Source organism: Diadema antillarum, unplaced genomic scaffold, assembly GCF_040938485.1.
Source record: "Diadema antillarum isolate AM-2024a unplaced genomic scaffold, OU_Dant_1.0 seq00000821_RagTag, whole genome shotgun sequence".
Lineage (NCBI taxonomy): Eukaryota > Metazoa > Echinodermata > Echinoidea > Diadematoida > Diadematidae > Diadema > Diadema antillarum.
This window is the reverse complement of record NW_027271698.1, coordinates 3,315,889-3,342,855: the sequence shown is the minus strand read 5'-3', so window position 1 is coordinate 3,342,855 and position 26,967 is coordinate 3,315,889. Positions and strand designations below refer to the sequence as shown.

Here is a 26,967-nt window from a genome sequence, read left to right as displayed (position 1 = left end):
ACTTCTCGTATTGCGAATGTTGTTGCGGAGCAAGGGAGGAGCGCAAGTGCAGTGTGTTCAACTACTGTCTGTCTTTGCAATTGTGAGTGCCAGCTACATGTATAATGTTTGTTTTCGCGTGGCAAGTTGGTACGTGTTCATGTGTTTTTATGTTTAATCGCTCCCAAAATGATGGGCCTTCTTTGCAAATTAAGCAGAGAATGCGATTAGCCATGGAAAATTTGACATGCATGATTTCTTAAAGTGTTATCTGTGATAAAATGTGGGTAGAAATTAGATTAGAAGAAAATTATTTACCCATTTATGCGGAAAGGCAACGCAATTATCAGGTAATTTTAATGTGCATTGGAACTGACTCTGACATTACTACCCAATTAAACAGAGTACCCGTTTAAGCGATACCCGATTACGCAGAGAGTACTATTCTACATTTCACTCATCTAAAACCAAGAAAGGCGTGTTTATCACCTACCTCATCCTGGGCTGCGTTGAGGAGGTGGAGGCGTAGATGCTGAGGGTTGGTGCCAGTGAAGTAGACCTCGTACTCCTTGCCGGTAGCCACGATGGTATAAAAGGTGGAGATGCGCTCCTGGCAGGTGTAGCCCAGGCACCAGCCCTGGTCCTGAGGACCGTTGATCAGATCCACCTGTCCGTCCGCCAGCAGAGCGATGGGGGAGACACGCCTGGTCTCCGTGTCGGCATCCATACTCTCTATCAGCATCATGCGGTGGTCATAACCATGACACTCGTAGGCGTTCCACGCCCCCCTCCACTGGCAATTGTCAGTATCCTGCCCAATGATACCTGAAGGGTAGAGAGAAGAGCTCAACAAGTCAAGGGATTGCAGATAGATGGAAGCAGTTTACTGGGGACACTTGAGCAATCTTTGTGGGTCTGGATGTCAAATCACACCAAAAGTCATATCTTCTCATGCTCATCTTCCTCAAACTTTAACATAAATTGGTTTCCAGAAAGAAGAAAACATATTTACTATGAGACAGCAGCACACTGAAATAATTTTGCAGTTGCTATTTTCATTCCATCTGCAGCCAAAGTAGGCTACAGAGAGCCAAAAGCAGCCAACTTTTACATAATTGGGTAGAAATACATATTGTGCTGTAGTGGAACTAGAGAAACATACATATTATACTTTTTACTAATTGAACACGTGAAGCTCTAGACACTACATTTTGCAGTTTGGTGCTGTAAGTTTTTATCATAATTTTTACTATTCATTCTTAGTGTTTCACTAGGGAGAATAAAAAAGCTTCTTTTTTTTTTCATTTCCACCCTTGATTGGTCATATCATAATTGTTTTGATGCAGAAGAATCTTCAAAAACCTCGTAACTAAAAGATTTGATACTCATTCTTTAATTGGCATAACGTTTCAGGGGATAAATGTTGATGTTTCTTTCTCAAACTGACACATTTCTTTTAATATCTTTTTCATTTAATGCAGATGTAATAAATTTGACCAGTTCTCTTCAATGTTTCTTCAAGAAAACATGCAGTGAAATTTAAAATTGGAATTTGAGGATGATAAGGCAATAAAATCTGCAGTTAACGTTCTCCAAAATTTAATGAGTAACATAAAGTTTGGGTATTGCGGTCACTGTGTCGCACCTTTGTGGGGTGCCCTCGTGTTGATGTCCAGCTGGTCCCCGGTCAGCGGATCGGTCAGCAGCATCCTGGGTATGCGGTAGTCTCCCAGGCCACGCCGTGGGTCCCCGTCCCACTCGTAGGCCGAGTCCGGGATGACCGACCCTACGGAGCCGAGGAAAGAACCGTCCAGGTCTCGAATTATAGCCTTCTTGTGGCCGTCACAGTCCATGTCCACACAGTCCGATGGATTCACCTTCCTGGTAGGTGGGTTAAAGTTTGTCATCAAAGTCGGACAAATTAGACAAGGCATAGATCTCATGTAGCTCATAGACATTAAGGCCCTTTTCTGACTTAATCCCTCATTAACTTGAAAAGCCAACATTTATACAAACAAGGTATCTAATCAAAGGAAACTGTGCAAGTGACATGACAGTAATAACACCAATACTTTCCACTTAAATGCCTCCATTACGACACATTACATGAAGCAGTAAAATTCAAATCAACATAACTTTTTGATAGTTTGTCTAATTCTGCTAAAACAAAAAATGAGCCTACAGGTACTAATTTCTTGCTTTCATTCAGCTGCTTTCCTCAAAACTTTCAACTTTCCCTTTCTGCAGTGTCTTGGAGGAGATTTATCCCGTCAGCAAACAACATGTTTTATAAATGGCTCGATCAATGCAAATACATATGCAAGCGCTACATGGAAACTTTTATGAAATGAATATAAGATGTGTATGGAGGGTTCAAGTTCAAGTTCAAGTTCATTTATTTCATTTCCAACAAACATAATAATTGGAAGTACAATGAAACATTCGTATGACACAGATGTCAGAAAATCACTACCACAATGCGATGAACAGAAATAACATTGTAAAACAGATACAGGTAAATTTCCAACAGAGATAAAAAAAATAACTCATGTCACTGTGGTAAATGCATAAACAATATTGCTGGAAATGGAGGGGACTGCTAAAAAGCAGAGCTTGTAGAATGCAGTCCCCTCGTACAAAAAAAAAACAACATACATATAGTAGCAAAAACAACAACAACAACAACAACAACAAGAAGGGTTTCGAGGTAATCAATTTAAATGACAAAACATGGTAAAGAATGCAGTATTGAGTGTCTTAAAGGTCCTGTTTACTTTTGGGAACAGCAATTTAAAATTTTTCAAGATATCACATTTGATGCATATGTGTAGGTCTGTTGTATCATATTAATTTTTTGCAATAAAACCTAAAATATAAGGAGATATCAGTATTTTTCTCAATAAACCATAACTTTAGATGGTTTAGTCTGGAAACATTTTTATTATAATTATTGTTCACACTTTGTCTATTTAACAATACTTAACATCAATTAAACGGATTCAGATTTTTACAGTGGCTGTTTCTATCCCTGACTCATATTTTAGATCACGGTATTTTAACGCACTAAGGCTGGGTTTTGGGTTCATCTGCAAATGGTAAATCATGCCTTTAATTCTGGACAGCCTGGGTGACAAGACTACATTGCTCACCCTAGTGATGGTCTGTGGATGAACACCTTGCTGTCTGTGTCTGTGTTGAGAAACTGGATGCTATGCACCTCCACTGGGTGCTGAGCATCGTCACCTATGGGGTTGGTGACGATCGCGCTACCACGGTTACCGCAGTGATCGTTGTAGTTGACGAAAGCAACGTCTGATGGAGGTGAAACAAAAGTAAAATTATCACTGAAAGGTGCTTACTGAAGGTGATTATGCACCTATCCAGCACTTCTATACTGGTACACTGTCGAAAATAACAAACAGTAAATTAATGTGCTGTTACCATGGCAACATACTTTCCTCTACTCTTGAAATATATGTATTCATACTTGCTTGCATTTGCCTTGGGGATCCATTGCGTGGTCCAGGCCTTGGGCACAACTCTCTTCAACAACTGCTATACAGATGTAATTTGCATACACTGGGACAGCTAAATAATTTCATGTGAACACTGTGTTCATTTTCCCATTGAAACAGAAATTGAATTGAATTCTCTGACCCCAAAACGCTAATTTTTCATTTTCTCTCCATACTCAGTGATTTGATTATGTATGCATAAGAAATGTGTGAAATAATGCTGTAATAACACAAATCCAGTTTAACAATGAAAACGTGCAATATCAGCTCAAAAGGTTCACCGGAAGTCCACAATCTCAGAGCTTAACCCATCATAGCTCCTAAATGTATGTAATTTTTCATTGTGTTCATTTTCCCATTTACACTGAAATTGAAATTGAATTGAATTTGAAAATGAATTGAATCCTCTGACCCAACAATGCTCGTTTTTCCTATTCTCTCCATACTCTGCGATGCGATTATTGCTCCACGCATGTATGCATAAGAAATGTGTGAAATAACGCTGTAATAACATGATTTTCGTTCAACAATGAAAATGTGAATTATAGCTCAAAAGGTTCACCGGAAGTCCACATTCTCAGAGCTTAACCCATCATAGTTGCTATATGTAATTTTTCATAACTGATTCTCAGTAGGCTCTAATCGACAAATAGGTGCCACAGCAATATCCATCGATCTTCCGGGCTAGAGGAAATTGCATGCAGCTTGTTGGAAAATACGATTGCAAGGGCATGATCAATCATAACATTGCACTCTACCTTCCCACAATGCTGAATGCAGGGTTAGATCGAAATCATTTTGATCTCAAAACACTCCAAAGCAACTCATCATCCTGGCAAATCATGTCAGTCAGGTAAGTTTCTTGGTACAAGTGTTGGCCCTCTTAATGTATTGGAAGTTAATTCCAAGTAATGGAAGATGAACTTTGATCCCTTCCGAGAACTACACGTCATGTTTTGGCATCAAACCTTATTATATCACAACTTCTACAATCTGATTACCTTCCAACACAGTCCTTCCACCCAATGCGGGGTAATTTTTTGTCGTGTAGAATGAGAAGAAAGGAGCGCCATTGGAGCCGGACATGAAGGTCGTGAACACGATTCCGGCAGGGCCGCCGTGGGAGGTGGTGATAGCTTTGTGCTTACGAACAAAACCGGCCACTTCTGGTGTATTCTGGTGAAAAATTAGACAAATTAATAAAATCAGTCAATAAACACAAAACTGATGATACACACAAGGACACTGATTTGATTGGTAGATGTACCCACTCACCAAATGTAAACAGTAATAGGTACACATCTTTAGGTTATGTTGCATCACGAAGATATTTCAGAAATTTTACTTTTTGGACTCATTATAACAAATCTGCTATCCATTTTCAATGCCAATGCATTTAATCAGTCTACTAACTGTTAATACATTCTGTGATCATGGCTATATTCTGTTAAAGTATATTACTATTTTACTCCAGCATGTGGGCAGAAACTATTGCTAACATGATCTTTTGAACAATTTTTATTAGAAGTTGGAAGAGTCGAGGTCAATGTTCTCCCCCCTCCCCAGTCCATGGTCCCTGAAATGCACCTCATCTCTATTTTCATCGCAGTCGAAGCTGTCGCTTGTGCCAACGAGAACTGAAGAAGTGATGCGGAATTCCTTATTCCTCATGACGTGGCTGAGAGCAGGAGGCAGGTACGCCAGGGGCACGATTCCATTCTTGTTATCCACCAGGGTCACGTTGGTCACAGTCAGCTGTGGTGATGAGATCTGAGTTTGCATGGTAACGGGGAGAACCAATATACTGTAGATGAGGACAATTAAAGGTACCTATAGCTGGCAATGTTCTATTTTCTTTGAAATCTATTCAGTTTACTTGCAAATGCTCAACTGAACACAAAAACAGATACAATTTCTGAACTCTCCCAACATCCTGGATAGTATGGTAGTTCTCTGCGGCTGCACACAGTGTTTCGATCAACATCAAGAGATTTTTCTCCTCCCCACCACTAGAGAGCGGTCTCTACAATGGTGTGATTTCATGGGGGCTGCCACTGACCCACTTAGTAATTGCTGACTAAGTAACATTTTTACAGCGCGTATTACGTGAACTTCTGAACTTTTACGCAAATACGCACTTCTTGATTTGGCTCAAAGGTAGTAGAGAGTAGAGGAAGATAGGAATTAGGCACGTGATAATAATGGACACAAAATGGCTACCCTACATGACGATACAAAATCGAGAGCTAAGTACAAACTCAGTACACCTCGAAATATCATTCATTTCCAAAGGTAATGGTATTTTTATTACCTTAAAAAGATTAAAAAATTATGGTCGCCGCTTTTTTTCAAATTAAGGGATTATTTTGAAGAACGAGATTTTAAAATAATAAGAATTATTTCATGAAGGTAAAAATTTGGCAACAACATGATCTGAAACAATTGCAAAGGCGCTTGATAAACAACAACTTCAAAGACAGCGCGTCTCAGGCAAAGACACACATCACCTGAGAACCGCTATCTTTAAAGTTGTTGTTCTTGTTTATCAAGCATCTTCGAGTGGTCTCAGCTCAGGTGATGTGCATGAAACACTATGAGTACGGCACGCTGTCCATTTGTTTTGTACAAGATCAGCACACACATTCCTGTCTTTTCAGTTAAGCATCTTTGATTTGGTTGCTCCTCGGTTGCTCGTTTGCTAGCGTATTAGCACGAGGGGTGAGCCTACCACCTCGTTGTCATCCAGTGCTCCTTGTGCCCTCACAAAACTATAGTACAGGGCGTATTAAGAGTCCGCACTCTAGCAGTCACTGGGGAAAATCTCTTTGTTCAACATCTGCACGGTACTAGAGAGAGGGCGCCCTCACCTGGGTGTAGATGCCGTAGTGGAAGCAGCGATACACAAGGAAGTTTGCCACCATGGAACATGTGGGCTGTGACTCCAGGAACAGCATGATGCCCTGAAAGGCACACACAAGAATCACATGACATTTGTTGAAAAGGTCTCGTAGCGTGGGAGGTGATTTTCTACAGAATCAAAGGAAAATGCTTGGCACAACATGTTAAACACTGAGGACCTACTGTATGTATATATAGATCTACTGTAAAAGTGGATATTTTCGCGCGACTAATTTTTTGCACTCGGCCCGGTGAAAAGAGTTTCATGTGTTTTTAATTCCGCGGAATCAAGACACCAAGTACAGGAACATACGGCAAGCAAAAATATTCGCGAGCTTTTATTTTTCGTGCTACTGTAGTTTCTGGTTGCGCAAAATGCGCGAAAATTTCAGCACCGCGAAAATTTTCACTTTTACAGTATATTAAAGACTAGCTGTAGGAAGATACTGCATGTTACAGGCTTTGCTAGGCTTGATATGCTGAGGTAGAGAAGACCATCCCTCCCCCCCCCTACAATGCATACTTGACTCTTTATGACTGAATAACCTAACAATTTGTGTCTTGATTTTCACACTAAAAGAGAAAAAACAAAAACGGGATATAAATCAACTGAAATCAGAAACATATTTGTATGAGAGAATGTAAATATATAAGAAATGGTGTAAATTTTCAAAATCTAATAGGCTGATGTTTGTAGGTTACAGTCTACAAATTATTTGGCAGTTATTTGCCAGTGATAACTGAAATAGTACAATGATAGGAAAAGTCTACATTATTTCTGAGGGGTGGGGTGGAAGAGCTTCTTCTGGCACTGTTATCAATGGGGTTATCAATTCAGTCCTTTTCTTCATGGCCATCAATGTGGATTGGATGGGATGGGATTGGATTGGATTGAATTGGATTGGATTATGGATTGGATTGGATTGGATTGGATTGGATTGGATTGGATTGGATTGGAATGGGAATGGAATGGATTGGATTGGAATGGAATTGAATACATTGGATTGGACTGGATTTTGGATTGGATTGAATTGGATTGGATTAAATTGAATTGGATTATGGATTGGATTGGAATGGAATGGATTAGATTGGATTGGATTGGATTGGATTCTACATTATCATTGTCCATGCATACATTGCTTACAAACTGATTTTGCGTCCATTGTATTAACAATGTACATGTGCGATACAATAAATAACAAAGAAGGGCCACAGCTTAATAAGTAAAGCTTGATTTGCTTGCAGCCCTTATATAAGACACATACAGAAAAACTAAGAGGGGAGTAGTGACATCTGTTGAGCTAGGATAGAAGAAATGGGAGGAAAACCTGCAACTTTAATTCCTACGAACAGCTCATTCTGTATACATGGGTTTTTCTTCACTATTGTTACTATTCTTTCCACTGTAAATATATGTCACAAAGAGAATTTTTGTAAAAAAAACAAACAAATCAATAAATGGAAAAAGTGCAATCCAATCACGGTTTTTATCCAGTGCACTGTAGATAAATTATATAAAAACAAATCAGATAATTTTTAAGTCTCAGAATGTACACCCGTGTAAATCTAATAAATGGAAATGAAATGAAATGAAAAAGTCCAATCTCACCTCCAGAGCAGAGTGGGCGACATTGTTCTTCCATTTGGATGTGGATCCACACGGTTCTCCCTGCATGCGGAATCCAGCCCTCTCGGCACCAGCCACGGCATTATCCGACATGGTGAGGTCCTCCGCAAACGAGATGTGAATACCGCCATCCCAGAACAGGTTCTCCTTCTCGAAGCGATCTTGATACGTTGCCGGGGCGATAGAGAGCGTCACGAGGTTGTGGATGAGCTCAACGCCTTCGCTTTCAACGACAATACCTGACATTCGGAGAAAATGTGATAGCCGTTTGAATGGAAGAAAGATGCTATCAAATACAACGAGAAAACAACACAAGATTGAAAAAACTTAAAATTTTGGCTCTCTTTACTCATCAAAGTGGATTACAGTGTCACAGTGAAATTATTAGCAGCATCTAAGAGGCAGTAAAGTGAACTGTGGCTGGAGTAAGACCATAAAACTCAATGGTCATGAAGTTTGTGGATGCCTTATGTCTGAAAGAAGTCACTGTGATTACTAATTTTTTCCATCATTATATGGTTGTGACAATGTGAATATTTTGGAATAAGACAGAATTATGATAAAAACTTTCCAATTTCTCATCACTGAACAGGCATCTTCAAGACTTATTCTGTTAAACTGATTTTAACCCATTGAGGACGAGTCCAGAGTATATTCAGCAGGTGTCTATGGGAAATGCGTGTTGTAGCAAAATTAGTACATTAAGGCTGGTACTATTCATGTACCCTGGATGCATTTTGCACTTGTAGATTTGATGCAATCAAGGGGTAAATTGGCAAAGGGCTTACCTGATCCCACTGTATGATGAATAATGTTGTCCTCTACGAGGATGAAGTCTGAAGCAAACACACCGATGGCTGGACTGAAGCCGTGGTGGAAGCTGCAGCCTCGGACATACGAGGGCGCCCTCACCTCACCCTCAAGGCGCTGGTCGCCAAGGTTGAGGAAGGAGACGGAGAATCGTGGGTCGTAACTTGCGATGTAGCCCTCTTGGCCGGAGTGCTTAAACTGGGTGTAGCTGATCTGGGCTCGACCTGGAGTTAGACAAAGAGGAGAGAAAAAACAAAACAAAAAACAGAGAATGCATCAGAGATTTAGTATTGACTTCCTATTCCTTCCAAAATTTTATGGGATTACTATGAAGGCAAAATAATGAAACAAAAGATTTTGTCCTTCATTTCTTATTCATTCAATGTTGATATTTTTCATTTCATTTCTTATTTATTCAGGTTGATATTTTTCATTTCATTTCATGGATAAAGTTTTTCACAAATTATATTCATAACATAAACTTACACATGTCGCAATGGCAACAAACGTTTGAAGATTTGATGATCCTGTATAATGGGAAGACACTTTACATGATAATCAAAGTTAAAGAATACTCTTCAATCAGTATGCCATAACATTCATATCTGAAAACGAAGAAGATATGTGGGAGAACTTACTATTGTAGAATTATGATTGGCACCCAGAAGGGACAGATAATTAAACTCTGAACACAGTGGACCACGAATAGGAGGAAACATAACTCCTTGCTTCCTCTCAAACATGGTCTCAGATGACAATCTGGGAGGGCATTTCACAAAGCTTTTTGTCAGATATTTTTTCTGACAAATTGTTATAAGCTACTGAAATCCTTGCACCTTATCGGCAGAGAGCAAACCTGTCCCACAAATTTCTCTGACAGAACGCTTCATGAAATGCCCCCGATTTATCAGTTATTGCGAGACAATGTCAAATGGGTGACAATCAAATGGTAGAAGAGATTGATTAAACACAAATATCATACTCTAACAAAAGATTCATAAAACCATATCTGCCAATGAGTGGATTTCATAAAGTCTCAAAAAGTGTGTGAAAAAGAAGAGAGAGAGAAAAAAAGGGGGGCTGGGTGTAAGAGAAGAATAAACTGGCTGTGGATCACAATATGTTAAACTACGAAGTTCTCAAAGACACTTCCAGCATAACTGCATAAACACCTTACCAAACAGATACCCATGCACAAACACACATGTCCACACTCTTACACTGAAACTAACACTAACACCAAAACTATCACACACACTCATACATAATTACATGCACACCCTTCTCAACATCATCACAGATTTGAGGTTCTAGAGATTACTTTACCTTCATACAGAGTGCCATCTTGAAAGAACCTTCCAACAAGAACCCTTGCGCCGAACGATTCCGCAAGGAGCTGAGGGTAGTCGGCGCCCTCAATGACGACATTGCGCGTCAGCAGGCCCACCTCTGCAGCTATCTTGTATGATCCTAAGCCGTTATCCAATGTTTCACTCTCCGCTAGATAGGGAAGGCACAAAAAAGGAATCTCAACTCACTGGTTATGACCTTTGAAGTTCAGACAATATGTCCAAACAAAAGCCCAACATTCATTTATGCCACAAGCTAAATTTCACTAAATGAAATGAATTTCCACAGGATGCTTTGAATCGGCCAAGACATCAATTACAAGGAGATTCACGTAGAGCTAATAGTGTCTTACCGGTGTGTCTGTGCAAAAATGAAGAATTCACACGGAATGTTCGCTGGTCAACGACCTCCACGATAGCAAAAGTCTCCGTGTGCCAAGACTCGTAGTCGGTCGTTGCCACGACGATTTCATCTCCCTCTACCCAGTCTGTGTCCACCTCAACGGTCAGAGAGTCGTCCCCAGGGAGGACGGTAGTAGCCAGGTGTGTCCAGATGACTTGGCGTGGCTGGCCATGCAACTTGAGGGAACCAAACACACCTGTTTGACAAGAGAATTGAGACAAAAGTTACTGACAACTGCAATGCACATTCACAGTCCAGGTCAAGGACAGAACTCATCAGACAAGGCACTGTACAAAGTTTAAGATTAATCAGTTATTAAAAAAAAATCTTGGTTTGAAGATTTGGTAAAGTTTGAATGAGTAAGAACTCCAGTGTCTTGTTGTTCATTGAAACGACAATGCAAAGCAGTAAATCACAAATTATCACAATGTTTCAGTATACTTCTTTGGGTCACTTATGATATGATTCTAACTGGTAGCTGTATGAGCAGCTGAGTATTCCATAAGACTTAGGAATGCAAGGAATGTCAGAAATGTTAAAGGAATGACACAGAGATAATGAGTTAATGGATGAAAAGAATTAAAATCACAATTAAAGCATTGCATTTTCAACAAATTGAGTACCTGTCAACTAGCTAAGAACCAATACAAGATTGAAAAATGAACAGTAAGTATCAAATACTTACCGAGAGCCTTTGATCCCAGGTTCACCTGGTCAGGCAGTGGAATGTCCGGCGTGTTGTGATTTCCCTCCAGAATGATGTGGACATTGTGGGTGAAGGGTGTGGTCTCGTTCTGACCAATGACCAGGGCCCCGCCCTGGATTAAGATGTAGGTTGCCCTGAGGGTAAAGTCTCGCACATCATCCAGCTCAAGGGTACCATAGATGAAGAGTCTGTTCATCGTTGGAAGCGTGCTGTTTGCAACAACATATAACCCTGGAGGAAGGAGGACATCGAGATTAAACGGATCATATAGTTTTGGTTGAGACCTAACTTCGGGTTTCTAAAATTTTTTTTGGTGAGATAATGAGAAACCTCTTATGAATTATGAAAAAGCATGTAATTCCAAGCGAGATTCAACATTTATTTGATGAAAATTGGTTTTGAAATGGCTGAGATATCCGTAACAGAGCAATCCTAATAAAAAGTGAGACCCATCCTCTATTAGAATTGCTTTGTTTTACTTTGTTTTTGGATGTCTCAGCCATTCCAAAACCGATTTTCATCAAACAAACTTCAATTACTCCATTTCTCTAGCATTGCAGGCAGTGCTAGAGAATCACTTGGCCTGTAGATGTCCACAGGAGTGGATGAAAGCTAGCCAGCACTTAAATCACTAAAGCGTTAGTAGAAGCCTGAATCTCCTATTGTAAAACAGACAATTCTATCAAACCTCCTACAGCAACTAAACGTCTGCCATGGGATCACACAAACCCCCTTTGCTCCAGACATGTCTGGTTCATTCACCATCCTCACCTGGTAGAATCTGCACATCATCACCATCCTCTGGTACCCCGCCCCCATGTCCACCCCATCCCTCTGTCACGTTCTCCCAGGTGGCCGGGTCGGACCAGTAGAACACCTGTGCCGGCCGCCCCTCTGGTGGTGGTTCGGGGACCGGAGGGATGCAGTCCTTGAAGTAGCACCGGTAGACATCCAGGTCAGTAAAAACATCCCTCTCCTCGGCATTACCCTTTCCAGACACTAGACGGGATGAGAAAAATGAGAAATTCCCGGGATTTCATGATACATCCTCCAAACTTTAAAAAAACTTGTCACAAGAAGATATTGCCATTTTGCCAAAGCAAAAAGTTGTGTACCTTTCTTGCATCTATGTTTTTTAGATGGAATCGCATTATGAGCCATTCAGGGCTTTTTATGGTGATTTCACAGATGAGCCTCATTCACCTATGAATTAAGGAATCTTCAATATAGCATAAATGTTGATTTTGAATATCATATGGGAGTACGTATGTAACATATATCTTCTTCTAGAAGCTGATGCGGGTCATTGCAAACTAATTCTGGTGACACTCTGCAGTCGCTGGAGAGAGATATGACACAAGCATGAACAATTTAACCTGATGAAGTGTGACCAACTGATTATCATGGCAGAATATAAAAACCAAGGGGCTCACCAATGTACGTTAGATCATTTGTGTCTGGATTGATGTAGTAGTCTCCATTGTTGTTGTCTGCGTAGGTCAGAGGACTTTCTGAGCTGTTTTTCAGATCGCCAAGAATTGATACGACGTCAACTTCCTGAGTGAGGTTGTGAGACAGCACGATGAAGTCTCCATCACCAAAGTCATCAAATTTTCCGGTGTAGGAGATGTTTGTGATATGCTCACGATTCGCAAAGTACATTTCCGTAGCTTCGCCATCTATTAGTAGAACCATCCAACCCTTGGGATTAGTTATGCGCTTCTTGTGGTAGGAAGAGAAGGCTGTTCCGTGGGCATTGGTGATGAACGCTTTCTTGTAAAGCAGTGACTCCGGGATTGGATTATTGAAGGCAAAGCGATGGAAGTTGATGTTGGGACGACAAATCGCTCCAGGCCACACACCAAGGCTGTAGGCATCCACACTCATCTCACAGTCAGCGGGCAGGGTTCCCATGTCGGGCACGACCTTGGTGTTTGGCTGACCACCCATGGGATGCCCTGCTGTTAATGAACCATCAAGGTCTTCCAACCAAGTCTCAAACTTCCACTGGAATCTTGCCTTGTTTGGCGAGTTCAATAGGGTTGAGGCCGTGTAGCGCGTTGGGAAACCCCCCTGTTCAAATCGGCATTTGCTGCAGGCTCCCACAGCGGCACAACCACTGCGGTTGAAATTGATGAAAGTGACGCCATCTACGGTCAGGTATCTGGAATGCGGTCCCAATACTCCAGCTTTGGTGCACCTTGCACTATCATTGTTACCAGACAACCCCTCAGTCCAGGCGATGACAGTGGAATCCTTGATGAGAGCACCCTCATCGCCCCAGATCGGTTCGCTGATTATCTGATACTCAAAGCCAGATTCCACAGTGTCTGAGGAGAGGAAATTGTGAAACTGAACTGCGCCAACACTTACAGCTTCCGCCCCTCTCTCGGTGTTCCAAACGGTCAGGTTGTAGTACTTGGCTGGTGTGGACTCTGTTGCTCCGCAGCCTCCGCCCACTTTGGGGAAGTAGGACGGGAAAATCCAGATGCCGTACCAGCCCATGGTGTGGGCAGTATTGTTAGTGAATTCTCGCAAGGGGACGTTGCGGGGACACACGCTCGTCGTAAACGACGGACCACCAGGGTGCTGGGGCATGTTGTACCAAAAGCCGAAATGGCTGCCACCAGCGGCTGCATTGTGGCGGACAGTGTTGTCAGGATTGGTGACCCAAAAGCTTGCTGGAGTCACGTCAACGTTGAGAAGGCTACTGCTGGGGCGTACAAACACTGCCAGGTTGTACTGGATGACATTGTTGGTTTCGATACCATCTTCCATGAAGTAGGCATGGCCCATGATATTGAAGGCAACATTGTGCTCCACAAGAAGACCGTGAACTCCGTGGATGGTCACTGCCCGGTTGAAAGTGTGGTGCACACTGCAGCCCCGCACGTACGACCCTGTGACATTGCCGTTCATGTGGAAATGGATGGGGTATCGTCCCAAGCGGAATGCTTGTCCTGCATGAGTGAACTCCACGTACTCTAAGCGTCCTTGGACCAAATGTGCATCCTGTTCCTTGGCAAAGAACATGATCTGGGAGCCGAACTGATCGCTCACTGTCTCGTCCCCAAAGCGTCCCAAAAAGCAGGTCTGGGTTTCGAACATTCCTGAAGGAAAAAAAATGGTAAAAAAAGATAATATGGCTTATGGTTCAATGACAGTTTTTAGGAGAGAAAAAAAGAAACAATCATTTATTTCAAGATTTGCAGGTAAGAGAATATGTTACACATAGATAACTACAAAACAAGGTCTATTGTTTCTCTAGCTAATGCCATTATCTTTTAATAAACACATGTTTAAGCATGTTTGCTTGGTTCTCAGACAATACATCTTGACAGAAATTTGTCATATGACTCGGGACTTTGCCTCATAAAGTAATTCCCTTCATACTCTCCAACGGATTCTTTCTGAAGAAGGTCTCCATGCATAAGTGTAGCTATCATATCCAAATCTTTTACATACTGCGGTCTCACGATTAAAGAGTAAACCTGTGATTATCACCATGAGATCAGACATGATACAAACCTACCAAATTGTACAGGGAAAAGATGCTCTCCAGTCAACTAACTTCTTTGACTTTTCAATTGGCAGTCAAACAAGAGGACATCGATTTAAGATTTTGAGAAGCATGTCAATATGAAGTTGAGGCAATCCTCTTTTTCTCAAAGAGTGATATCAGAATGGAACAGTTTACCATGATTATGTAGTAGAGAGTTCTTCAACCAAGATATTCAAAACAAATGTAAAGAACTTCAGGCAAGATCCGGCAAGAAAGATGACTATAACCCTGATGATGTTTTCAAATGTCCATGCACTCCTGCTGCTCATAGCCTGTCACACAGAAATTAATCATCCTCACTGGTGCAGAGGGGCAAATAAGTTTGGTATAACTTTCAGCTCACTTCCAAGGTAAGAGTTCCAAGGTATGATCACTACACATCGCAGCCCAAGAAAGAGAATCAGAGCACTATACCCGTGTTAAACTCCTCCTCGCATGCCTCTATCTGCTCAGTCCAGTCCGAGTTGACATTGCCCATCATCTTGACGTTGTGGGTGAGCAGGCCGACCTCCGCCCTGGTCTCCAGGACAACGCCCTCAACCTCTTGCACGATGGAGATGTGTTCATAGTCCATTGGAGGCTCAAAGGTGAGGGTCATGCCATCTCCAGATATCGCTGAGAGATTAAGAAATGTTATGAATAAATTGAATCATTTAAGATATTTCTGAATTCTGTGCATTCATCATGTTCCACTATAAAATACATGCTGATTTTCTTAAAAGTCTGCTTGATTTGTGACTTTTGTTCATCAGATGAACTCTGGTCAGAAAAGTGCATTAGCACACTGAATATCAAAAGAGAGTACACAATTATCCTGAAGAACTCAAAGAAATAGAGCACAGCATTGAAACTTCGTAGGATTTTCTTCAAAAATCTAACAAGACAGTGAGAAGTCAATTTTAAAATCATCAAGGGACATCACACTGATGAATACATTCATTTCCTCAGGACATAAACTGGTAAGTCTTGAATCCTAGATATGATTTTCAACTCATAGGCCTACAAATTTTTAAAGTCACAGATTAGAATGACATAGATCTGGACTTCAGAAGACTGAATGAGAAGTGAGCTGCTTTCATTGCATCAAACTAATGAGAGTATAGCTTTGTGAGCTGAGTACAATACCAGTGATGATTCGTTCCTCGTTCTGGTTCTGCTTGTGACGGTCTCCTGTGGAGGCGATGACGAAGTGGTCGCCGACCTCCCAGGTGACAGCTTTCATGAGAGTCAGCTGGGTGGCGCCGGGTTCGATGGTCTCAGCAAGGTGGGTCCACATGATTGGCACATGTTTCCCTGCAATGACATCACAATGGATTGGTTTACAATGATAAGGAAGTTAGAAAGCCACCCTCATGACAATGGGGGATGCCCCCTCTTACTTTGCTAGTCTGTGGTACTGAAGCCATCATTATCCTCAACATGTGGATTGATAACAATCTGAAAACCCTCAATTACTCAATGGACTATAATCAAATATACAATATATTCATGTATATTTGCATGTTTCTCTTGTTAATTGTAAAGGACTTCAAAAAAATTTGGTTATAGGTGCTATATCAATTATTCACATTATCACTATCATATACATGCACCACTCAAAACACAAATGCACACATATCAGTATATCTATATCTATATCTATATCTATATCTATATCTATATCTATTATCTATATCTATAGCTATATCATTCTATATCTATAGCTACATCTATATCTATATCTATATCTATCCATCCATCCATCTATCTATAAATCTATTATATTCACACACACTCATCCATTCATCTGTCTAACTCTTTATATGTATAATTCATACACATAAAAGGACATACATTTATAAATAAAAAAATTTGATGGTTTGGAAATATTGTCCTCCGAAGCTTCCTCACCGTGCATGTCCACCGTGCCATTGCGGACAGCGAACGTCTTGGCGCCAAAGAGGGGAAGCTCGGTGGAGCGGACGTGACCGTGCATGACGATGGTAGCCTTGTGCTGGAATGGCTCCTCCTCCGTACCGATCTGAAAATGGCCGCCCTCGGTGATGATGATGTACTCCGCATTCAAGGTCAGGTCCTTCTCGTCAAAAATGAGGGTGCCACCTTTTTGAGGGATTGTAAAAAGGAAGTGGAAATGAGTGTGGAACCAGGTTTTGGCAGAGTGAGGACATTCCCTCCTGTCTTGATAATGGGGCATTCAAAGCCTCTTTGGCAAGTTGAAACAAGATCTTCAGTAGTTACCCTGCTCTATATACTTCACAAAAAGACATCCTTTCCTGTAAACAGTTGAAAAAAATTGACCATAAATACATCTGTATATTCAACTTTGAGTCTACAGCTTTTTAGATGAGCAAGAAAGAACACACAACTTCGATATCACAGACTTTATAATGAAGTTGAACTTTGCATTCCATTACAACTATAGATCAGTGCAGGAAAAAGCTACCATACGATAACCAAGCAAATTTCAAGAAAATGAAGAATGCATTTAAAATTTGTAATCATTGATATTAGTCTTTCCTAAATATAGTCCAAGAGAGCAGAACAGAGTAGAGACATTCTGATACCTTCAATGAGGAGAACACGTAAAACAGGCGTGTCGACATCCAAAAGGATCGTCTGGCCTGCTCCGATGGTGGCAAAAGCGCCCTCTTCAGGTGGGTCCTGGTTTCCCCAGGTGAATCGTGATGACCAGACATCGATGTAGAAGTAGTCTGCAGCTCCCTAGCATTGAAATATATAGGTTTAAACCAAGTTAAACCTGCCCAAAGAAAGCTTAAGATAAATCTCCTTATCCTGTTGAGGACGAGGCCTGAGTATACTTGACAGGTGTCTATGGGAGATGCGTGTTGCAGCAAAATCAGTCCTTCCTCAACAGGTTAATAATGATAATAATAATAATGCAGCTTCCTGGTCTCCATGTAGTATTTAGCAAACATAGCTTGAATACAAACTGCAAAGTCTTTAAAAGCATAGAAAGTTTTGCAAGCTGAGACTCATTTGACAAGAGACAAATTAGTTTTTAGGATGTTTCACACTTACCTTAAAAAAAAATGGCTTATATATTTTGAATGTAATGTTGTGATTATTACTTTGTAATGTGCAGTAGAGTATATCATTACAGTAGCTGCACAATATAAATGTCCTTTATTATTATTATCATTACATAAAACACATACTTCTTAAAGATTCAAAGATCAGTGCCAATAACTGTTCAATTGAAGCCAACATTCCATCTGCATTAATTAACATTCCAAAATTATTGCTTTTTTAATAATCATTACTCCAGAAAATTCAGAAGCATAATCCTACCTCTGAATCTGGCAAAGCAGCGCCATTTGACCCGACCTCAACTTTGACCTCCGTCATCTCATTGGGAAAATGAGCTTCGGTCACACACACAATCTCCGTCTCAGACTCAGTGTCCACTATGCACTCTGTTCCACCAATGGTCACTATGTTGCCAGAAGACCTGAGGAAATACACACACAAAAAAAAAATTGGCTGATGATTATGTACAATGTAAGTGTTTCCAATAATACACCTGACACCCCTAAATATACTGTGATGTCAGTGATGGTATTCTGCTAAACTTACCAGATTGAGCAATTATGAGCAAAATTTATAAAACAGCACACAACTTACGAGAGATTTACATTTAGCTTTTTATTTTTTCTTCTTGGAGGGGGCAAGTCATCGTCATTGTTGTTGTTGTCATTGGCTAATGCACTTTACCAAACCATCATCTATTTGCCCTACTTTGTCTCCCACCCACTATTAAGCATCACGTTGATCTTCCCTAGATATGAAACTAGTGAAAGAGTTAACATTAACACAAGAAGCAAGAGTTCCCGCAAAAATAGAAATCATTACCACCAGAGAAGAGATAACAGATTGTTGTCAGTTGTTGAACAGAAAAGTTGAGTGGAGTTATATTATACAAATAGTGAATGGTCACAAGTGTGATGATAAAAGATTTCATATGAGGTGACAGATGAGGAACTCTATTCAATGAGACAAAGCAAAATTAAATAATCTGCTTCATTTTTTTTTACCAGGTGCAAAACTTTGTCTCAATGCAATACTAACAGTTTGATACAATTCCTCAGACATCAATGAATCTGATCCACACATAGTACAGAAATCATAAAGAGGCGTCCTCCAGTACATTGTATCATAGCAATAATCCATGAAAGTGATCAGTAAAGATGTTGACAATTAAATGAGTGACTGAATCATGCTTGTAACTGACTGAGTATGTACTGCAATAGAATTTTAATTGTGATGTCAGAGGTGCCCAATGGTGCAAATTTATGAGGTGATTATGAGCCTATCGTGGGAATGAATGCAAATGGGTGATGTCAATGTGCAATATATCCAAAACTGATTGACAAAAATTGCATGCATGACTGCAACAGTGTGCAATGGCACTTTTTAACTACATGTCGCATGGTGAGCAATCAACACATAGGATGATTAGAATCTTTCAGATATTGCATGAGACACTGTGTGAGAATACCGAAGATAATTGACTTACATAAATCCGGTTCCATTGATGGTAACCCTTGTTCCACCAGCGGTGCCACCCCTCCTGGGGCTCACACCAGAGATGGTTGGTGTCAGTGACCGCCGGTAGGTGAAGGTACCAGTGGCATTGACCTGCAGCCCACTGCCAACCCAGACACTGACCTGACATTCCAACTCCTCCCCCCTCGCTGTAAAAGGAAAAAACAAACTTCTTATTAGGTCTTGAGTCATCAGATTCAAGCCTAGACTACAGCATCAATGTCAGTGCTTATCAACAGCAAAGATTCAATTATGACTTCAAACAACTCAGGACTATTATACATCTGATTGAAAAATCACTAAATCTGGGCAAGTGTCATATGAAAGAAGGGCTTTTGTGTGACAGAGGAGATGGTTTTGACAGACACTCCACTCCAAATCAAGTGGAAAGGTAATTAATGACTACCTCACATATTACTTGATCTATAAAATAATGTCTACAGAACATGCTCACATTAAGTCCACTAGTGGCCTGTTAGAAAGGTATATATCTGAAACACATGAAGAGTTTGTTCGCAAAAACCGATAAGTCCATTTTCTAAGATTTTGAAGTACGGTCTTTGTCATAAAGTACAATATAATACCTTTTAACCCTAACTGCACTGGGGGGGGGGGGCCTCGGAGGCCCCCCCCCCCTCGACATTTCGCACGATTACTCTGCAACACGCAATGCTTTCGCAGCGATGCTCCATGACTTTTTTCTTTTGAGTTTCCCACACATTTTGACACCAAATTTGTGACGCCTGGGGGTACGGTTCTGAAGTTACATGACTTTTTGTACATGCACGTGAGGCCAAAAATGGCTAAAAAATGTGATTTTGTGTACAAAGTCAATGCAAATTGAGTTTTTTTACATGGTTCATATAAATATGCTTATTTTTACTCTCAATGGCTAAAATTAGTTTGTTTTAGGAGTATTATGCTTCAAAAAGTGTCTGTGACAAATTTTGTTACAAAAAACAATAAAAACAAAAAGTCGAAAAAACAAAGAAATACATAAGAAATTCATGAAACAATAAAATAAATAAGAAATTAATTTTGATACCGAATTTTTTTTCAAGTACATTTGCTAAGAATGCATCAAAGAATAATTATACCAAAAATGAGCACTTTTGGAGCTTTATTTACTAATTTAGATGAAAGATTCTGATTTCTCGCATAAATTATCATACTTAATCAAAATAAAATAAAAGAAGACTATTTTCTAAAATTTAAAAACACGATCTTGTAGATAACATCGCACACTACCATTGTGCAAAGTTCCGCGGCGATCGCGCAATCCCCGGCCGAGATCTTGGGGGGGGCCTTGAGGCCCCCCCCCCAGTCTTTCGAGCTACCAAAATAGCCCAGTCTTTTTAGGGCTAAATGATATATTGGTCACTACATATAAAGGTACATTTTTGAAGCTATGGTCAAAAGAAGCAAAAATTTTCTTATTACTCTCTTTATTTTTCTTGAAATTTAATCGCAAATATCTCCATTTGGCAAATATGGACTTATCGGTTTTTGCGAAAAAACTCTTCACATGTTCTGAAATAGTGCAATAAATGCTTCACTGAGTAGAAACTGATTAGAACGACAGGCAAGGCTCCGCTTGCTAGATCTATTATTTGTAGCATCTTTGTAGAATAATATAGCAACTGAAGTGATGCAATTTGGCTCTGGAAAAGCTTTTGGACATCTTACCATAGTTTGGCGGCACCTCACACAGGATGTAGGAACCAGTACTCTCTTCAATACTGCAGGGATTGTTGCAGACGAACACCTGACTGGTCATTGAGTCAAAGCCGGACCCATTGATGGTCAGTAATCTTCCTCCTCCAAAGCTTCCTGGAATTCAACAAGTGTCAGACATGGTAACCAGGGGTGGATCCAGGAATTTCATAAAGGGGGGGGGGGAGCGCAAAGAATATTTTTGGTGCTACTTCCAGGTTTCATCTCATTTTTTTTCCTTTTCATTTCTTTCGTTTTAACAAAAAAAAAAGGGGGGCATGCTCGATGCATCCCCCCTCTGGATCTGCCACTGGTAATACTAAAGAGCAAATGCTGTCAAGAGAAGACGCCAAAACTGGAGCCATTTCGATAAATTAGAATTACTAAAAAACATGCAAAAAAGCACTAAATAATTGCGGCAAAATCATGCCACAGGGATCGAGAAATGCAATGTTCTTTTCCTGATAGATGTTCATGTTGCATGATTTCATAATACACCAGTTGAACAAAATGCTGCCTTTCTCGCTTGATATGTTGCTATCGCCTGATGAATCCACAGCCATGCAACTCTGTGAACTTAGCTTTTGCCACAGATGAATATTGAAATACAAAAGCCATTATTGCAGTGTAAATGGGAGTCAAGAGCAATGCATTTCCCTGGCTATTTCAAACATGGGCCAGCCCAGAGACATTAAAACCACCACCTCCTAAAAGGTCTCTTATGATACACTGAGTCTATCAACTATTATGATACACTGAGTCTATCAACTATTATGATACACTGAGTCTATCAACTATTATGATACACTGAGTCTATCAACTATTATGATACACTGAGTCTATCAACTATTATGATACACTGAGTCTATCAACTATTATGATACACTGAGTCCATCAACTATTATGATACACTGAGTCTATCAACTACTAGAGTATTATGATACACTGAGTCTATCAACTATAGAAATTTAAAACTTTCAGTTCAGTTTGAATGCACTTAACTCAGCAACACTGGTTACATGGTAGCTACAGAATGTATTTGTTAACTATTTAACACTTTTAAATCAATTAATTGAACTTTCGATTCAATTTGCTGAATGCTCCTAACTCAGCAACACTGGTTAGCTAGAGAATTTTCTCGTTTAACTATTTAACATAAATCAATTATGTGTTCTCTAGCCTGTTATAGGGGTTATTCTTTTTTTTCAGAAATTCTTTGATAACATTGGTCTGCCCAGAAGCCATGGGAGAGAGTATAATTACAGGTTTGAAGTTGATCTAAAGTTGAATTCTACATTATGTTCAAGTTGGGTTTACTTTAATACTAACAATGAAGTCAAAAAAATATAATGGGAGAAAATTTATTCAAATCAAACATGGGACAAAAAATTAGGAAGAGTCTTAAAGGGGATGGCTAGTAACTGATCAGTGGGAATCAGTGGGAATAGTGGGGGATGATTGTTCCAATTCTTGTGGGATAAATTTAAGAGTACATTATATATCTATTGTTGTGTGAAAATTGTTTGCTTCAAATGGTCTCATATTCAAGTAATGTGCAGTTTAGTGGTTCCAGGGGGGTGTTTCATAAAGCTGTTCGTAAAGTTACGAACAACTTACGAGCTACTGGTGATCAGTTGCGATGTGCTATACTTACTAGAATTTCAATAATTCATCACAAGAACTGATCACCAGTCGCTCGTAAGTCGTTCGTAACTTTACAAACAACTTTATGAAACAGGGCCCAGACTAACATGCCTGCACATGTTTTCATGCAGTGCTATTTATCGCAAACACACATGCAAATCACGGAAAGTGATGTTATTATGCAGTATCTTTTTTCTTCAATTTTGAAAGGACAGTCAGACAATATTTTTTGAGTTAAGATATACTTGTGTGTCTTGAGAATATTCATGCAATATCTAAAATATCATAGAAACAAAATTGTAAGAATATCAAGGTTTTAATCATAAGTATCATTTCTACAAAAATGAAATGAACTGAATCATAAGAATTTGTTCATGTGTGTCAAAATGTGCAAAACTTGCAAAAATTGAAAACTTCTGTGAAGGAAATTACGGAACATTAATGAATCAAAATTTCTGATTTCTGTCACTATTGTGACATGTGAACAAACAAATATTTTTGAAAACATACCGTAAGAACATAAGGTGAAGAGGTATATTCTAATTGATTTTTCATTCCTGAAGTTAAGGTAAAGTGCATATAATTAAGTGAAATCACCCATTCACATACTGTAAAAGTGGAAATTTTCGCGGTGTTAAAATTTTCGCGCATTTTGCGCAACCAGAAACTAGCGCGAAAATAAAAGCACGCAAATATTTTTGCCTGCCATACGTTCCTGTGCATGATGTCTTGATTCTGCAGAATAAAAAACACGCGAAACTCTTCTGACCTGGCCAAGCACGAAAAATTAGTCACGCAAAAATATCCACTTTTACAGTAATACTGATTAAAGTTTTAGCAACTACAATGTATCAATGGAAGTGAAGTTTTCATAACGCTGGGCCAATGTACTGAATTTACTTTAAAATCTTCTTTCATAGCAAAAACCCGATTCTCACTTCTGAATGACTGCATGCATCCATCATGCAATAAAATTTCAAAACAAAAACTCTTGGAGTGTGAATTTCTGGTGGTTCTCTCAAACACATTTCTGTGCTGACAAATCCATGTTAAATTAAGGAAAAGTTATGTCTGAAGTATCATCTCTTATGCTGACCATGCTGCAAGAGTAGGTGTGTACCTATCCAAAAATAGTCATGAATAGAATGATATAACCAATTTCAAAATGCTGATTATCGAGCCAGTGCAGTGAAAAATAAAAGAATATAGCATGCATTTTGTCAAAACACTGTCATCCCTGAAAAAAAAAAATATTAATTGATGCAAATCATGTCTTGTGCTCCAAGTGTAATCATATCAAGTTGTAAAAAATACAGTGCTTTTGTCACAAAATATCGGTGAGAAAGATAGGGAATTATCTTAGCAGTTATCAAATGGCTGCCGAAGGGTATTAGCTTTTCCTGGGTTTGAAATAGCTGCTACCCCTATGACAGTTACATAACACAAAAAAGAAACGCAATCAAGATTATGAATCAAGGAAAGTGAATTTGTGCTGAATCTTTCTCGGAAAAGTCTATTGTGAGATGAATCAAGACAAAAATCCGATCTCCTTCTACCTTGAAAAGCACCATCAAATGATACTCTTTCTATGTATCGGGAGGAAAAATGCATGAATGCAAAATAATGTCATTTCTAAATTATCAGACAACAAATTATCTACAAATTTTAATAAAGATCGATACAATACAACGGATGTCAAAATCTAACTTTACAATTTGGCTCAGCATTCTGCTCACAAAAATAAAGTATGAAACAAAGAATAAACTGTGAGATAGCACATTTCTAAAAAGTAACTGACTTACCATAATCAATTCAAATCATTATATTCTACTCAATATCTTTAAAATATTATCAAGATTTACACAGCACATTGACAACATCCCTGAAATATATTTCACATGAAATGATTTTCATTCACTATGCATGCAGCCATGATTTTTCTGATCAGCATAACAAATAGTAATGAGCACTTTACAGGACAAATTGCTCGTTGAACACCCATACATACCTTCATTTGGACTGACATCTGATACACTGAGATCATATTCAAACATTGATGTACCCGCTGCATTCCCCTTCCCTGTCACATGCACCTCAACGGTGTAGGTACCGGCTGAGTGAGCACCGACGGTGCATTCCAGTGAAGTAGTACTTGTTGAGGTGGCAGCACATTCTACACCATCGATGGAGACGGTGTTAAGAGATGCCTTAGTATTGAATCCTGTACCGGTCACCGTGATTGTGTCGCCTGTTTGGCCAGATGATGGCGAAACTGACGATACTGTCGGTGTTTGGGCTGCAGAATACGTGTAGGTTACATCCGTGTCGTAGGATAGGGAACCAACGGAAACTTCAACAGCCGGTGAACCTTCAGAACCAGATGGGGTGATGCAAACAATAGAGGATATTGTCACTGACTGAATGGAACAAGAGGTGCCACCAATACTGACTGTGGTGTCCTCAGTGATAAACCCATTACCACTGATGGTAATCTCTTGCCCACCACTGGTACTACCCTCAGATGGAGTCACACTGTATAGCTTCTTTTTACTCCAGACTGTGGCGGTGGTCTCAAAGTGGGCGTCACCCATTCCCGCAATGTGGAGCATAACATCCTGGGTACCAACTGGAACATAGCTAACATCGCAGATAATGGTGGTGCTGTTTAGCGATGTGACTTCGCAGTCTGTCCCACCAACCGTAATCGTGACATCCTCAGAACTGCTGGACGGCCCAAAGTAGCCAGAGAATGACATGATGGTGCTGTCGCCCTCAACAGTTTCTGGTGAAAAGCTTTCCACAACTGGCGTGTTGATGGTGGAGTAGGTGAAATTCTGAGCAGTCGCCCACCTACTGGCTATGCTTCCAATGATCACTGAGATGTCATACACACCCTCATCATACGGGTTGGTCACACAGTGGATGTGTGTGTAGTTGTAAGACTGAATGCTGCAGGGACTGAATCCAACAAGGACTGTCGGCTCCGAAGAGAAACCATCACCAGTAAGTATGAGTTCAGTGCCGCCGACAAGGGAACCCTGATGTGCAGACACATCATCCACGCGGGGGAAGAGAACAAAGGAACGGTCCAGGGGTAGAGGCTGCTTCATCTGGCTCAGGCCACGATTCTTGATGTTCACCGTCACCGGGTAGAGTATTCCCACGTCTAAAACCGAGCCTGCGTCCACGTGGCATAAGATCTCTGTCGAGGATGCCGACTGCACCATGCACCCCTGGTCACCAACGGAAACTTGGATGTCACACGAATTGTCGCTGAAGCCGACACCGGCAATGGTGAGGAGCTCTCCGTTAGTTCCCGTGTTGGGCCCGATCGAGGAGACAGAGGGTGTGTGGCAGACAGAGTAGAGGAAGCTGAAAGATTCATCGCTGCTGTCCGGCTCCGTCTCGGAGCAGCCAGAGATGGCGCTTGTCACGCCAGGGCAACTTCCACCGCTTGGAGCCGACGCACCTGGAGGAAGAGAATTCAGCCTCAGGTTAGTGGACCATCATCAGGGAAAGACGTGTAATTTAGGAGCTTACGAGGGTTGCAACTTGCACTGAACATGACTGCATATCCAAGAAATGCATGGTGTACCGTGAAACCACCTAACATCAAATGTTGCACCACTGTGGAAACCTTCAAATAATACACTGTACATCATGTTGACCACATGACACTATAACATCAAAGTATAACCTACATATCAATAATTTCTGCACAAAAGTTTCCTTGAAATCTTGTGGGCATCATGCTGCATGCGGAACTTTTTTTGGAGTGTTGAGCAGGAGGTTTGGATGTCATTCTTTTAAAATGTGTATTTTATTAGAGATCCATACCTTTGAAGCTGTTTGTGACACAACACAACCTTTCATCTCAAAATACAGAACATGTTTTTCTTACCTGACTGAACATCATACTCTGTCTCAAAGCCTCCAACCGAGACGTACAGCTCAGACGCCACCGAGGTCGCCTCACCAACGACGATGACCCCCGTCATGTAAATAGGACTTGGAGCCTCCTCGCCGTTCACTGCATCACTCGAGAAGTAGTAAGTCCCCGGTACATCAAACTTAAAGGAGAACTGCCCTGTTAAGCACACAAACAAAAAAACACAATCATTTCTCAAAATTATAAAAATTTAATCACTATTCTCCTTGTGACTAATGTAAGACATGATATTTTCACTGCGCGAATTGC

The 26,967-nt window shown here is 40.3% G+C and overlaps 1 protein-coding gene across 1 annotated transcript in view; it reads right to left on the bottom strand.

Moving 5' to 3' along the window:
• The window catches only part of LOC139739942 (fibrocystin-L-like), a 134,934-nt gene that overhangs the window by 17,237 nt on the left and 90,730 nt on the right, over positions 1 to 26,967 (bottom strand). The window contains exons 31-52 of the mRNA XM_071650541.1: positions 26,671 to 26,856; positions 24,778 to 26,238; positions 21,099 to 21,242; positions 19,384 to 19,561; positions 18,159 to 18,318; positions 17,414 to 17,570; positions 16,740 to 16,949; positions 15,975 to 16,142; positions 15,264 to 15,464; positions 12,721 to 14,397; positions 12,059 to 12,286; positions 11,267 to 11,518; positions 10,532 to 10,777; positions 10,156 to 10,329; positions 8,808 to 9,053; positions 8,002 to 8,258; positions 6,362 to 6,454; positions 5,082 to 5,264; positions 4,496 to 4,670; positions 3,129 to 3,291; positions 1,625 to 1,860; positions 473 to 804 (exon numbers count right to left, since the gene is read on the bottom strand). Of these exons, the coding sequence (XP_071506642.1) occupies positions 473 to 804; positions 1,625 to 1,860; positions 3,129 to 3,291; positions 4,496 to 4,670; positions 5,082 to 5,264; positions 6,362 to 6,454; positions 8,002 to 8,258; positions 8,808 to 9,053; positions 10,156 to 10,329; positions 10,532 to 10,777; positions 11,267 to 11,518; positions 12,059 to 12,286; positions 12,721 to 14,397; positions 15,264 to 15,464; positions 15,975 to 16,142; positions 16,740 to 16,949; positions 17,414 to 17,570; positions 18,159 to 18,318; positions 19,384 to 19,561; positions 21,099 to 21,242; positions 24,778 to 26,238; positions 26,671 to 26,856 (7,127 nt within the window). The remainder of the gene's footprint in view (positions 1 to 472; positions 805 to 1,624; positions 1,861 to 3,128; positions 3,292 to 4,495; positions 4,671 to 5,081; positions 5,265 to 6,361; positions 6,455 to 8,001; positions 8,259 to 8,807; positions 9,054 to 10,155; positions 10,330 to 10,531; positions 10,778 to 11,266; positions 11,519 to 12,058; positions 12,287 to 12,720; positions 14,398 to 15,263; positions 15,465 to 15,974; positions 16,143 to 16,739; positions 16,950 to 17,413; positions 17,571 to 18,158; positions 18,319 to 19,383; positions 19,562 to 21,098; positions 21,243 to 24,777; positions 26,239 to 26,670; positions 26,857 to 26,967) is intronic.